The sequence below is a fragment of the Lampetra planeri genome, chromosome 6 (genome assembly GCF_965212315.1).
Source record: "Lampetra planeri chromosome 6, kcLamPlan1.2.h2, whole genome shotgun sequence".
NCBI lineage: Eukaryota > Metazoa > Chordata > Hyperoartia > Petromyzontiformes > Petromyzontidae > Lampetra > Lampetra planeri.
Window position 1 is genome coordinate 5,409,627 of NC_136112.1, and position 14,076 is coordinate 5,423,702.

General features: G+C 44.9%; 1 protein-coding gene across 1 annotated transcript in view; it reads right to left on the bottom strand.

Moving 5' to 3' along the window:
* LOC144719436 (oxysterol-binding protein 1-like) overlaps nucleotides 1-3,701 on the bottom strand; it is a 73,695-nt gene extending 69,994 nt beyond the window's left edge. Inside the window, exon 1 of the mRNA XM_078595342.1 lies at nucleotides 3,351-3,701. Within this exon, the coding sequence (XP_078451468.1) occupies nucleotides 3,351-3,472 (122 nt within the window). The 5' untranslated portion in view covers nucleotides 3,473-3,701. The remainder of the gene's footprint in view (nucleotides 1-3,350) is intronic.
* Nucleotides 3,702-14,076: the final 10,375 nt, after the last annotated feature.

The following is a 14,076-nucleotide window of genomic DNA, read 5'->3' on the forward strand; positions in this document are numbered from 1 at the left end:
AATCTATATGATATATACAAATCAGAGGATTCGTACACACACACTTTGACGCATGTATCGCAGCATAAACATCGATATTAATTGATGGATCCATGCATCTTTACAACAGTAATCAGCAACAATTGAATCAATCGCAAGTCATAAATAAGGCTAACGTTACCTTCTTATTTACTTCTTAGTTGATTTGTTAAGAGGGGAAGGGACCGAGCTTCCTTATTCGGACAAGCACCACTCACCAAGTGGCACATACAGGAGTGGGTTCACCTGTACAGGAGATAGTGTACTATGTTGCACACCAATGCATACCTGTCAACCCATATGGTTTACCCCGTATTCTTGTACAATCCAGGGAATTTGAGTTTTCAGGTCCATACGGCGTACAGCCGTTTCAATACGGGCAATAAAATGTTTTTGTCTGTTTGTGTCTCCCTTGTGATGGGATAAACGTTAAGATTTACAAGGGCACGAGGTGACCAATAAGGTCTGAATTGGTCTGTAATAAGGTAGGCACTGATCAGGGGTTGACAGATATTTTAATGTGACATTGTAATGAAGCACCAGCCATAAAGTAAATCTTCACGTTTTACTAGCTCCCCCAGTGAACGGCGGCTCAGATGTGCTGTTAAATATAATATTTAGGAATTATCACACCCTCGTTGTGGTTTACAAATGATCTAAATACAAGTCAACATCTTTTTGCTCACAGTTTTTTTTATCTTGTGTTTAGAAAAGAGATGCACCGTCAGTAATTCCCATGCAAAGGACAGACAGACGTATACATAAGGGAGTACAGTATTTAAAGAAACTTGGTCATATGTGCAACTGATGAGTTGTTTATAAGAAATTCCAGAACTTTGAGTGTGTTCAGGATAACATGAAGGTTGTTAGTGTAACCACAAACAAGGTTTAGCTGTTTGCACGTCTGGAATGGGGTTAGGTTGGCACTCTAAAGGAGTCACCAACTTTACCATGAGCTAAAATTTCTGCCACTTACTATAAATAGATGACATGATGCCTTTAGACCGTTGACTTTCATCAGCCCCATCAACATTGTTTTACTACTTTACTACATATTCTGTCGTACCATCCTGCTATATTTTGTTGTAACTTGCATTGGAAGCCACTGACCTAGAGTACCACTTTTCAATTATTTGCTGCTTACTCAATAACACTTGATGACACGCGGATATTTAGAGAAACTGTTAAATTGTTTACACACGTCTAATACGAAATGTAAAAAGGATGACTCTGTTTCGCAAGAAGCAAAATCGATTTCGAAAACAATAAATGCAATGAAAAACGCATCGGCGACTGCCTGTTGCTGTATTATTTTTAAACAAGTACCAATATTCATCTATGCTCTACGATCCCCATCTTCACCGATTCACACAAACCAGCATGGTGAAGCATGGTCAAATAAAACCACATTACCCATATGGTGTGGGGAGGGGCCCTAATTCATCAGCGGATTGATAAAATAGGCTGTACACGTGAACATATATAATGCACAGTACAGTAGTGTTATTTTTGTTTAATTATGGAAGACACTCTATTGCTCTTATAAGCAATTCTTGCAGCAAATTGTATTAAGTGTTGCAAAAAAAACTATGCCACCGTGGCTTATTCTAGAAGGCATGGCAGCTGGCACTGTGGATAGGGGTGGCATATGCAGCACAATACTGGATATGCATCATGGTAAATACTCTTTAATTTTTCTAGATACTGTATCAGTAGACCTCATAATTCGTCCCAAGATGCGTATTTACTTGTTAGTGTAAAAGGTACGTGCTTGTGTTTGCGCATGACAAGACTGGTGACGATGGTGGTTGGCACCTGGACTCATGTTTGGGCAATGGACAATAAAAACGAGGATGATGAGTGTGTGCTGGCCAAAGTGCGTGGGTGTAAAGGTTGAGCATGTGGCCAAGCATACACGTGTTTCCCCAACAGGAACCTTGCATATTACATGGTGGCGTTTGTGCGTTTTAAGAATCCAGTGAGACTCTCTCGTTTTGCTGAACACGTCCATCATAAATCCACGGCCCTCCCTCCCTTGCTGTCTCTTCAGTAGAAGTCCTTGGTTCGATTTCCTGGCTGTTACTCCATCACCATTCTTGAGGATTTGCCATCAACCATTCGAAGCGATGTGTACTGCCGAAGCCAACGACTCTCAACAGTTTGAATGATGCCATTATAACCTGTACACGTGTTCTGCGATGCACGGTGTTTCCTCTTCATGATTTCTCAGTGCAATAATTTCAAGCATGCGTCTTCACCATGCTTCGTTGACCACCCATTTTTTTGGTGTTCGCTAAAACAGTATCAATAATCAATCAGAGCACAATTCTTCCTGGAGGTCACAAAAACAACACTTTGGCTTTATGATCGATCAAATATTGGGGTGCGGTACAACTAAGTGTGCTTGGCGAGTTACGAAACTAAAAGTAAACTATTTATTATATCAGGTAAGGCCCACTGGAGCTCTGTATAGCTCTTCTTTTTCAGAAGCGACCTGGCCACAAATGATGATCTCAACTTATGGCTTACCGTTTGGAAATGTATTAGCGGCCAAACACTTGATTCTAAAATGTGGAGTGTAAAAAAACCCACAGAGGACCCGGAGAAAATATTCACGCGACCACGGGTAGCGAGGGAAAGAAAGATAGACACCACAAACTCCAAATGTACAGCAGGGCATCATCAAGGGGGTCGAGATCGACCCCACGACCTCCTGTATACCCGGCGAGGCAGTCAACATCTCCTAGCCACCGTGTGGGTATCAGACAGGTCAGGTCAAGCATGCAGTATCACGGACTGGCAGGGCGTTAAACCCAACATACCGTAATGTATCTAATGTTAGAAAAAGAAGAGGGGGGGGCTGTGGGAAGTGAAAACATTAAAAACACCACGACAGCGCTTCCACGTCACCCGCACGGCGCTGACCGCTCGCCCCGTCTCCAAAGCGGGCAGGGGGCTGCCTATCCCAGACCACCACCACCATCATCGTCAAGCCACCATACGACGTCGAACGAATACACACAAACAACCATCACTTACAAATGTTGGACCCCAACCCCAAGACACACACAGACACACACAGATAGGGGGGGTTGGTGCTAGGCAGTGACAGAGAGGGGGGCTGCCTATCCCAGACCGGCTCCACCACCACCACCATCGTCAAGCCACCATACGACGTCGAGCGAATACACACAAACAACCATCACTTAAAAATGTGGGACCCCCCCAACCCCCAAGACACACACAGACACACACACACTAGAGGGGGGGTTGGTGCTAGGCAGTGACAGCTCAAACAGCGAGCGGGTAGGTCAAAGCAGCACTTGATGTACCTGTAGTAGGAGAGCAGGCCATTGCTGAGCACAAACCATCGCTTCTGGTAGCCCTTGATGTAGTTGGTCCACTTGAAGAGCCAGCCCTTGTACGTGTCCGGCCCGCTCTTGAGGTCGCTCATGTTTTACTGGTGGTGGGGTCAATCGCCGCCGCGCCCCGTGTCACTTGTGTGTGTGTGGTTGTGTCTCTGTGTGTGTTTCTCGGCCTCCCTCTGTGTAATGAGAAGGAGGAGGACTGGGGAGGAGGAAGAGGAGGAGGAGGAAGGGGGGGTGGGTGAGGGAGCCGCGGCGAGCCCGGCAGTCGGTGCGGGCAGAGAAGGAGGCCGCCGCTTCAGGCCTCGCTGCTGCTGCTGCGTCACCACGGGGGGCGGGGCCAGGCGACTCGGGGGGCGGAGCCAGGCGCCGCGCGTCATCAACACGCGGCGCGCACTCTCCACCAAGCGCGCGCCGCGCCGCGTGACACGCGCAGCGCTGTTACACGTGCCACTAATACTACTACTACTACACGTGCCATTACTACTACCACCACTACTACTACTACACGTGCCACTAATACTACTACACGTGCCATTACTACCACTACCACCACTACTACATCACCACTACCACTACTACACCACCACTACTACCACTACTACACCACCACTACTACACGTGCCACCACCACTACTACACCACTACTACTACACGAACCACTAATACTACTACACGTGCCATTACTACAACTACTACACGTGCCATTACTACTACTACACGTGTCATTACTACTACTACACCACCACTACTACACTACTACTACACGTGCCACTAATACCACCAGCCCACAGGGGATTATTGTGTCCGTCTGTCGTGAATCCAAAAATGGGAGGGGAGGGGCTGGGTGGGGGTGGGAGGGGTGGGGCTGGGTGGAGAGGGGCTGGTCACCCCGTGGTGCCCTTATAAAACTCAACGTTTCACCTACTCACGCCGGCTTGTGCCCGCCCTCACAGTCGGGCATATTTGCGGAATACACCACGCCGCCGTTGACCCTGGCCATTGACCGAGCAACCCAACGTTCCTACCAGCTCCCTCCGCAGGAATGTGTTTATGTATGCAAGAACATCGAACAATACTGTAATCGCATCCCTGCATTGCACTGAGATTTTTCTCGCTTGGCAGGAGACATGTAACCGGTCGCGCTGGTTTTGATATAAAATTAAAATCCCCAACCGCGACGTGGAACCCAAAATAATGGCGTGCGTGTTGGTATCTGTTACATTATCACGCGTAAAAAAAGTGGTAAATAAATCGTTCTCAGTCGATCCATTCACACCAGAGGTGGGACAAAGTCATTGTTATGCAAGTCCAAGTCGAGTCGCAAGTCATCAAATTCATGACTCGAGTCTGACTCGAGTCCAAGTCACATGACTCGAGTCCACATCTCAGAGGTGGGACAAAGTCATTGTTATGCAAGTCCAAGTCGAGTCGCAAGTCATCAAATTCATGACTCGAGTCTGACTCGAGTCCAAGTCACATGACTCGAGTCCACACCTCTGATTCACACCTCCCAAAGGATGCAACACTCTTCTCACAACACTGCTTTTCGACGCGGCGATGAGAAGTTTAGCAGCGTCAAACCGCGAAAAAAGACAGGTAAACCGTGTACGGCAAGTCCTCGCTTAACGAGTGTTCACACAACGCGTTTTCGATTTAACGCGGTACTTTTCGCACGTGGAACGCGCCCGTTATGACGCAGTTTATGAGCAGTCGACGACGAACTACTTGAGCTACGCAGCCGAGCAGTATGGTAGTTGTATAAGAATGATACAGAACGCAGTGTACCTTCATCTTCAAGTCTTTGTCCCACCGTGGGATGACTGTGGGATGATTTTATAATGCACGTTATCCGTACAGTGTATAGCCAAAACACGCGTTGGGCAAGGTTTTCCTGTAAACGCAATGCGGGTCACATGGCATGTACGTGAGTCATGATGGGAGTCGTGCCTTCCTGCTGTTTGGGGAGCAGCATGCAGTGTGTTATTTCTATATGTGCAATAACTGTCACAAGTTGCTTAGCTTGGCTTAAAAGTAAATGTATTTATTCAACAAAGTAGAAAAGGCGGATAGATTTTTTTTTCTCTCGATCGTTTGCGTGTAGGACAAGTTTTTTTGTATGGACACATTTGCAGGGGGTTTAATGTTCAATGAAATATTAGCACGTATTAAAACAAGTGGTAATGCAATTTATCGAGCAGAATTTCACGCAATTAATTAAGGATTTTGTGGTGAGGTTTCCACATTGCATGCTTTATCATTTCAGCTAATTATATGGTTAATGACTAAAATGCTCTTAGCAATCCTTGGCTTGAGATGCAATCACGTTTAGAACGCTACATACATCAAACTTGTTAAGTAATAAACAAATGTATCTGGATTCAAACGAATACAATGTTTAGTCATTAAATAAGTACATTTAAGATTGCATGTTATTCTGATTGAATGGAACAATTTTCAAGCGTTGGGATGATTGCACACTTTATTAAACGTTAAGACACCATATTTAGATTTTAATTGCATTACTGGTGTAGGTAATCAATGCAACCAAATGTTTAAGATCACAGATTAAAACAGTAAAGTGTTGTTAAATTGGTACTGGTCAATGAATTCTGGCACACACGAGGAATAACACTGGACAGAAAATTATTTAGCAAACTTAAGAGCAATAGCAATACAACTACTGTCCCATACAGCTGTGCCTCACACTGACAAACCTTCAAACAACGTCCAAAACATCACCCAACAATAAATGGCATCAAATAGAAAAACATATATATAACACGCATCACAACCTCAATGTGATCAGAGTTCCATGTCTTCTTCTGTCAAGAGAGTTCTGTGTCTGGCGGCCGCATTCAAATCAGTCTCAACGAGCACATTCTCGCAAGAGGGCTCCACTTCTCCCTCGTCCACGCTGGGAAGAAGCTTGGCGGAGGAGGAGGAGGTGGCACGGGAGGACGGTGTCGCTGGCCCAGGGACTGGGGTCGGGGACCGGGAGTCGGACTCGATGGCACGCAGCGTCTCACGAAGCATCTTGTCCGGCGGGCGCCAGACGACCAGCTCCATGCACGGCCGCCTGCTGGTCAAAGATCACCATGCAAGCAAGCAAACTATGAAACTTTCATTGAAGTGTCCACCCTCTAACCGTAACAATGCTCCGTTTAATTCTCAGGCATATCAGCACCGCCGAAGTATCAGGGGGTAACTTTAGGAGATTGAGCATCCACCCCTCCCTGCTGCTAAAGGTTTAATGCCCCTTCTATATTATAGTCAAGTCAATGTTGGTTCTATATTTATCACCAGTGGCGGGGGGTTGTTAAGTTCTGAAGATGTGTGATAGACAAATCCTTACTCATTCTTCGTTTGTTTACCTTATCGTTCCATCCCCCACCGCCACCCACCTTTAAAAAAAGTCGCGCTATGGGGATTGGTTATCAGATACCCTGTACTGAGTGGTGGTTTTTCACAGGTGGTCCTCACATGGAATCAATGGTGAGTTGAGTGATGGCATCGGTCATGGTGTTCCGTAACTGCTCCTTGAGCGTGCAGGACAGGGTGATGATGGGGTTGTCCGACATGTCGTACACGCCTTCCTCAAACACCCCTGTCTTCTCTCCATCTTCCTCCTCCTCCTCCTCCAGCCTGAGGACACAACGCCAAGGGTGACGCCAACTGCAAACCCTCGCTACAGAAAAATCCCTGCCACGTTATTTAAAATAATCATTTGCAATAAATGTATTACAGTGATTAACATCAAAATTGACTTCATTTCGGTATTGAAATGAAAACACTTGCACAAGTCAGTTAAACCATTGTCATTGCTATATGGGGAATATTTGTATACTGCCAAGTTTACCGTATACACAGACAAGGGGGGAGCGCGGTAGTATAGTGGTTACCATGCAGAGCTACGAACACGGCGACCCGAGTTCAATTCCCGCTCACGGCCAACACCATTGACAATTATCTGAACAGGTCCTGGGCCTCCCCTAGGTCGACTCGGCCTCATACGAGTACCTGGTGCAGTGTATCAACATCGCCACTAGGGAGACAAAGGCGGTGCTGGCCACCCACTCCCTCTTGTGCCGTGCCAGCCTTCATAGGTGCCTGCTAACAGCACTTGCCCCAACAGTCTGTTAAGGCTATCTGAGGGATCTTTGTCTTTGTATACTCAAAAGTTCGCCAATTGTAGTCACAGTCTTAAAAGGGATTTACCACATCCAACTCAACAAATTACTTTGCAAGGCTATACCAGAACGTGGTCACAAAGGAATAGTAATCAAGAGCAGTTGTGTGGAAAAGGAGTCATTAAACGTTGCTATACTGTTGGCAAAAATCGATCCATTCGCATATTACCACCTCTAATGACTTCCCCCTGTGAATACTTTCCGCAAGACAGCTCGGAGCTGGTGGTGGGCACTAATGAACAGATGTTTGAAGGACAGCCAATGCGGCACAATGTTTTTCAGTCTGCAAATCTACAACAATAACCCACGTTAATTTTAAAGCACAATAACCAACTTTTATTGGCCACTTTCCATGTTTTTTTAAATCTTTATTCGTGCTGCAGCATGCAGGTGGCACGTGCCATACTTAAAGCGGATCCTTGCATTAACTCTCAACGATGTAAAGCATGTGCGCTCGCAACATGCAATGAAAGCACAGTGGTGCTACGCAAACGATGGCGACCGGTGAATTGCACGCACAGACTTCTCAAAGAAGCCGCTCCAAATAATTGGATGCACACTGAACCCGGTGCTTGTATCGGTTCAAATTCTTGTACTGGCAGCTGGTCTTGTACTGCGGCTTGATGAGAGGCTATATGGCATGTTGTGGGAGATTATTAATAGTGACAAGCATCGGTCTTCAAGCAGGTGCAATGACGCACGCCGTGGATGAAATTACAGTCGGCTAGGAGACCAGTGATGTGTGGTCATGGCTCACTGCCAACAGACAAGGATGGCGAAGGACTACCTGCAAGACATCTGCCATGAAATTGACACGCTTGACACAGCATAATATTAAACATGAATCTTATATGTATTAAACATTTGATTAGTATTTAATTAGCATAAATACAAAAATGCATATTTTGTCTGAACTGGTTGCTGTACGAGTTAAACAGAATTTGAAAGTGATGAAAAACAGTACATGTACGAATACACCTATTCAAGATATGCCCATTGCTTTAATTGCGCACACATCCCATGTAAACAGTGGAAGATGAATCAGGAAATTCAGCAATTCCAACATTGTCCATTAAGTGATTTATTTACGTGTCTTTTGCTTAAAATGAGTGATACCTTGAAATTAAAGTGGCTGTATCTTCAGGTTATACCCAGGATAATTCTTTTTTTTATTACACCTGTGAAATAAATGTTTTTATTGTAATTAAATAGCCCTTTATTCGTCTATCAGTTGTAAAAAAATGCACATAAACACTACTAAATATGTGAAAACAAAGCCACATTTCAATACACCTGTTGTTCTTGCACAAGGACAAATGCCCAATTACATTCCTATCACACTTGTGGAAAGGTGGTGGCAGTATTGCCATGGCGATGAAGAAAAGATTGATTCGCTGACAAACTGGGCTCCCACCTGCCCTCGAGCTCGCAGAAGCGGCGGTACGCCTCCTCCCACTGGCGGTACTTGCTGTCGCGTTCCTGCGTGTCGCGCCGCGCTGGAAACCCATTCGAGCCGTACACGTGGTCATTGTTGAGGCTCAGGCTGCTCAGCTTGGCTGCCATCATTTCTTCCGTGAGCGCTTGCTTGCACCGAGTCGCCCTGCAGTGGCACAGACAACCAACGTCATCAGTTTTTGCATGGCCCAAGAGGAGCCCCTAAAAATGATTAACTGACAGTCACACCAGTTTATCGGCAAGGTCAGAGCCGTGTTACCAGAATGGGCGCCAGTTACTATAAAACTAAAATGTTTGTTTTATCGGGTAAAACCCACTGGGCTGTATAGCTCTTTTTCAGAAGTGACCTGGGCACAAATGATAGCTCAACGAAGTGGCTCATCATGTGGCAATTTATCGTTTTTTTTATATGGAAGGAAAAAACGGAGGAGCCGGAGAAAAATCCATGCAACCACGGGGAGAACATGCAAACTCCAAATATGCAGGCGTCAGGATCAGGATCGAACTCGCGACCTCCTGCCTACCAGGCAAGGGAGTTGACATTTTGCCACCGCGATGCCCCGTGCGGAATATATTCTTACGACATAGCATAAACTCCCAAAAAGTTAAATAAATCTAGACAACCTCCTGACACAACTCAATTGTATTACACTTGAAATACTACTTATTTTATGAATGAAAAATCTTTTGCCCAAGTGAAACAAAGGTATGTCTAAAGAGTCAGAATAATCAAGTGGCAGATCAAAAGGGTAGAGCTGAAACAAAGGGAGTGGATCATCCACCCTTGTCACCCCAAAAAATCGATTTGATTGATATATTTTTTTAATGAACGTCGGGTCCAGCTGAAATTCGAGGAATGCACCCCCCAACCTTGTCCCACCCCAGTAAGTTTCTACATGCAGCTCTGGATAAATGCTAGGTATGTTTTGTTTAATTGCAGGGTATATCTATACGCACTCTTCTTCCACAGCCTTCCTCCTCTTGAGCCGCAGAACTCCACCACTCTTGAGCCCAGACCTAAAGTCACCACGTACAGTGTACATGCAGCAAACACACCGATGCAAACCATTCTCTTAGAGCACAGCGTTACGTGGTTACTTGGTGTAAAAATAACTTATTTAATGCTATATATAACGACGTACAATGAGATTAATGTTTAACCAATGCACAATGATCCCGACACACCGCCAATTCCTTTTTTAAGATTCAGGAAAGGCTTGCACATACAAAGATCCACTGTCATGTAAAAACCATTACAGATTTATCAAACTATTCAGTGACATGACAAGATATTTGTTAAAAACAAACAGCAATAAACTACTGCTTACCCACAACCTAGCAGGCCTAATGCCAATTCACGTTTTGGGACTCATGGATGGGAAGACAGCTGTTCAAGCAAACAATCTCACCCGACAACAACACAAGCCCCGAATAATATGCCATGGGCAAATACAAGCAGAAAAACGAGTACTAAAAATTAAGTATTCGCATGAATTCGGTAATGCTCTCCAATTGTTGTTTCCTTGGCAGCATGTTAGCTGTATGGAAACCGAAAGGGAGCCACCTGGGGAAAGGGCATTTGCATTTTGTTTTTTTGTGTCTGCAAATGTTGAGCAACCCATAGGTCAATTAGGCCAGTTTTTACCAGGCAATTCTTTAATAGCAACAACTTAAAACGGAATCTTCTTCATTTTGGATTATCACAATTAAATTATCGTGACCCATTATTACAGATGGGTAGAGCCAATTCATTTATACTTTCACCCTTAGTTGGTGAATGCTTTTTAATTCCTCACTGGCTTTCCCCACACAGTGTACTTACAACCCATTTATTCCCCCCTTTTCTCTCTTGTCTTTCTTCCCACCCTTCATTTTCTCTTCCTTTCTTGCCTCTTGCTTTTCTAATTTCCTTTTTTTTTATATACAAGACGACAGCTAGGTGGGGCGGGGCACTTACGATTTGACATTTATCCCCAATGACCTTGCTATCATGTAATCCTGGTTGTGTTCTTGTTGCTGCTGAAAGTACAAACACAATTAAAACATAAACCCTCACTGGCAGTGTGTCTCTCGCGGATGGCTTGCGGTGAAGGAGACGGGTGCAGCAGTCTGGGTGACCCAGGGCATGGCGTCAGGAATGGGCCACTGCCACTGTAGGGAGACGTGCTCCGCTGACCCTTCCCAGCCGGCGGGGAGGCTAGCCTGCGGCTCTGCATACATTGACCCACGGGGGTTGAAGTTCATGGAAATCAATAGGATGATGTGCTGCAATACATTGTAGGTACGTAACATACTACAGCACCCCACCAACCCCCCCACCTCCGCACCCTTAAAATGTGCGCTCTACTTACTGCTCCGTAGGTGGAGTGGAACAATGGGACAGCATGCCAAAAAATACGTGGTACAGCACGAAAAACACATCAGAGAGCTCCAGTTTAACACGTAGGCTTTCGCGCGTTTACTCTCCAACACACCGGTGTGCTGAACTAGCAACGAATTGGCATGTTTTGTATGTGACAAACCTTACTAATTGGCTGTCGGTCGGGTGGTGGCAGGTTTGACATTCATATTTACACGAAGTAACCCAAAAACCTCTATTATGGAAAGCTCCACTCAACTACCTGTTCACGGTATTTGCATTTAAAAAATGCTCCACAAGGGTAATTGCATCAGGATATTTAATTAACTTGCACGATAAGCAAACTACACAATTTACAATCAATAGGTGTTATACATATATATTACAACCATGCTCAATGTGTGGCGATTGCTATATAGGCTGACAAGAAGTAACGACGAGCATGTCAAAACCAATAACCTGCAACCTCGTACTGACCGGGTCCATCAGAACTCTGGGCTTGCTGGGGTCGGACGTGTTCCGGGACGCCAAATGCACTGCGACGCGTCTTTGTTGGAGACTGGGTGCTCGGTAAGAACTGTGTTGGGAGAAATTCCATGGCGGATGTTGGGGGGGCAAGAAGAGGCTGTCGTGGAATCACGAGCAGCCCGTCTGTGGGAGGCTCCGCGAGGACTCTTGGTGATACCTGCCAGCAGAGGGACACAGAGGCACGCACGTCACACACGGAACGCCACCACAATGTGGCACGGGGAAAATGTCATCGCCATTCCGCGGTGCTTCACAACTGTTACTGCGGGAAAACTTTGGCCATTTTCTCACCGCGCGACGCAGCAACCGTTGTTGAATGATGCACTGTGCGCGTCAGCGTAAACTCTTGGTGATACCTGTTTATAGGGTTTAATAATACTTTAAACTTATAAAGCACCCTTAAACAATAATTCTCGAGGAGCTAACAAACTTTCTCAGGTCTGTGATTTAACCGGGTTCTAAGTTATAGTTAGTTGATGGTCTCAGGCTGGTCGCCGATAACTGTAGCACTTGCGCGCACACATGAATGTAAGAATGTTTTCAAGTGCTGCATGAGACAGCGCTCACAGCCACTTAAGCAGCTGGACTTGGCATCACACGCCTGTGATCCGGTGCTTTGGAAGCAAGGATTGGTGTTTCGCAGGGAGAATTGTGTAACTCCCAAACCTGCTGGGTTGTGAAGAGGTGACCAGGAGTAAATCGAGTGAGTTCAAGATCCTATATGTCTAGCGGCGTTTGTATTCGTGTCGTAAAACAGGTAGGTTTTTTCCAGATACTTCAAAAGCTACCTCCCACAAAGAAAACATAATTTGTAGAGAAAAATACAAAAACATTCTAAGAAAAATACTTTTCAAAATGAGTCTTCAGACTTTGATACTTCCTGGATTAAAGGAATGTATTTATTTTTATAAAATTATTTTCTGTGCAGTTATTGGTGATAGGACTGTGACCATCAACTTGCTACAATCGGGAACCCTGATTTACTGAGTCCGCTGCCTGGATTCTTGGAAGCCTCCTCAGATGACCCCCCTTGTAAGTAATTTGACCAAGCCAACGCGTGTTATTTTAACATTTAATTGATTTAAAATTAACGTGAATTTTTTTTTATTAAACATGGTTTTTATGCTCCCATTTATTTTCGTTGGCTGCTTTTGCCATTTTGGTTAAAAGCGGCCACCCTTGCAAATGAGGGTATCCTGATCTCTGGAGTTCTCACCTGGTTAAACGAAATGGCATACACCTGTTGGGTGAAGTGTTGTTATTAAGGCCACCACCAAGCTCAGACACCTTTAATAATACTTATATAGTGCTTTTCCTCAAGGATCTCGAAGCACTGTACATGACACAGCAGCAGCAGACACTCAGCATAGAAATTCATTACAAATACACTTAAAGAACCCATTTACTAAATTAACTAAACGTTTGATCAGCGGAAGCATATAAATAGGTTAAGACATTTAAAAAGGTCTAGACTCAGAGATCCTTGATATCTCGTGGAAGAGCGTTCCATAACCTGAGGGCTACACGGGTGGTACCAGCTCGATCGAATGCAGAGAAGATCTGCTTTCCCGGTGCTGATGTTGTACATACCACAACAGTAACTCATTTTGGCATAGAGTCAAGTCGGATTCATGGCGCAGTTTCCAGAAGCACTGCTCAAGCCACCGATGATCAAATGTGGCCTTCATGAACGACAAATGCATGTATTTGTAAACAGTAGCAGATATCATGAAGCCGTTTGGGAGAAAGGTGGAACTGCAACTCGGAATAATGAAATATTGTCGAGGCCAACCGCATTACATTAATTCGATTATGGGAAGACGAATGACTTTCAAATACCTATGTGTTTGGCCTTTGTAGACTATTAAAAAGTATGTCTCGGTAGAAGTTGATTCAGTCATCGAAGCTCACAAACCAATGCCTAAATATAAAAAGTAAGTTATTTGAAAGATAACCATTTGCAAAAATGGAACAGTTACAACCGAGATGACATGGCAAAGGTAAGAAGATACGTGAACATGGTTAGTGAAACAGGGTAAAATTCGCCAAAGTTAGAAACGGCGTCATTAAACATTTTCCAAAAGGTGGACTGGAGAAACAAGACGAGTGAAGAAAACGTGAAGAATCTTCAACGGAGACATTCTTATTACTCCCTTGGGAA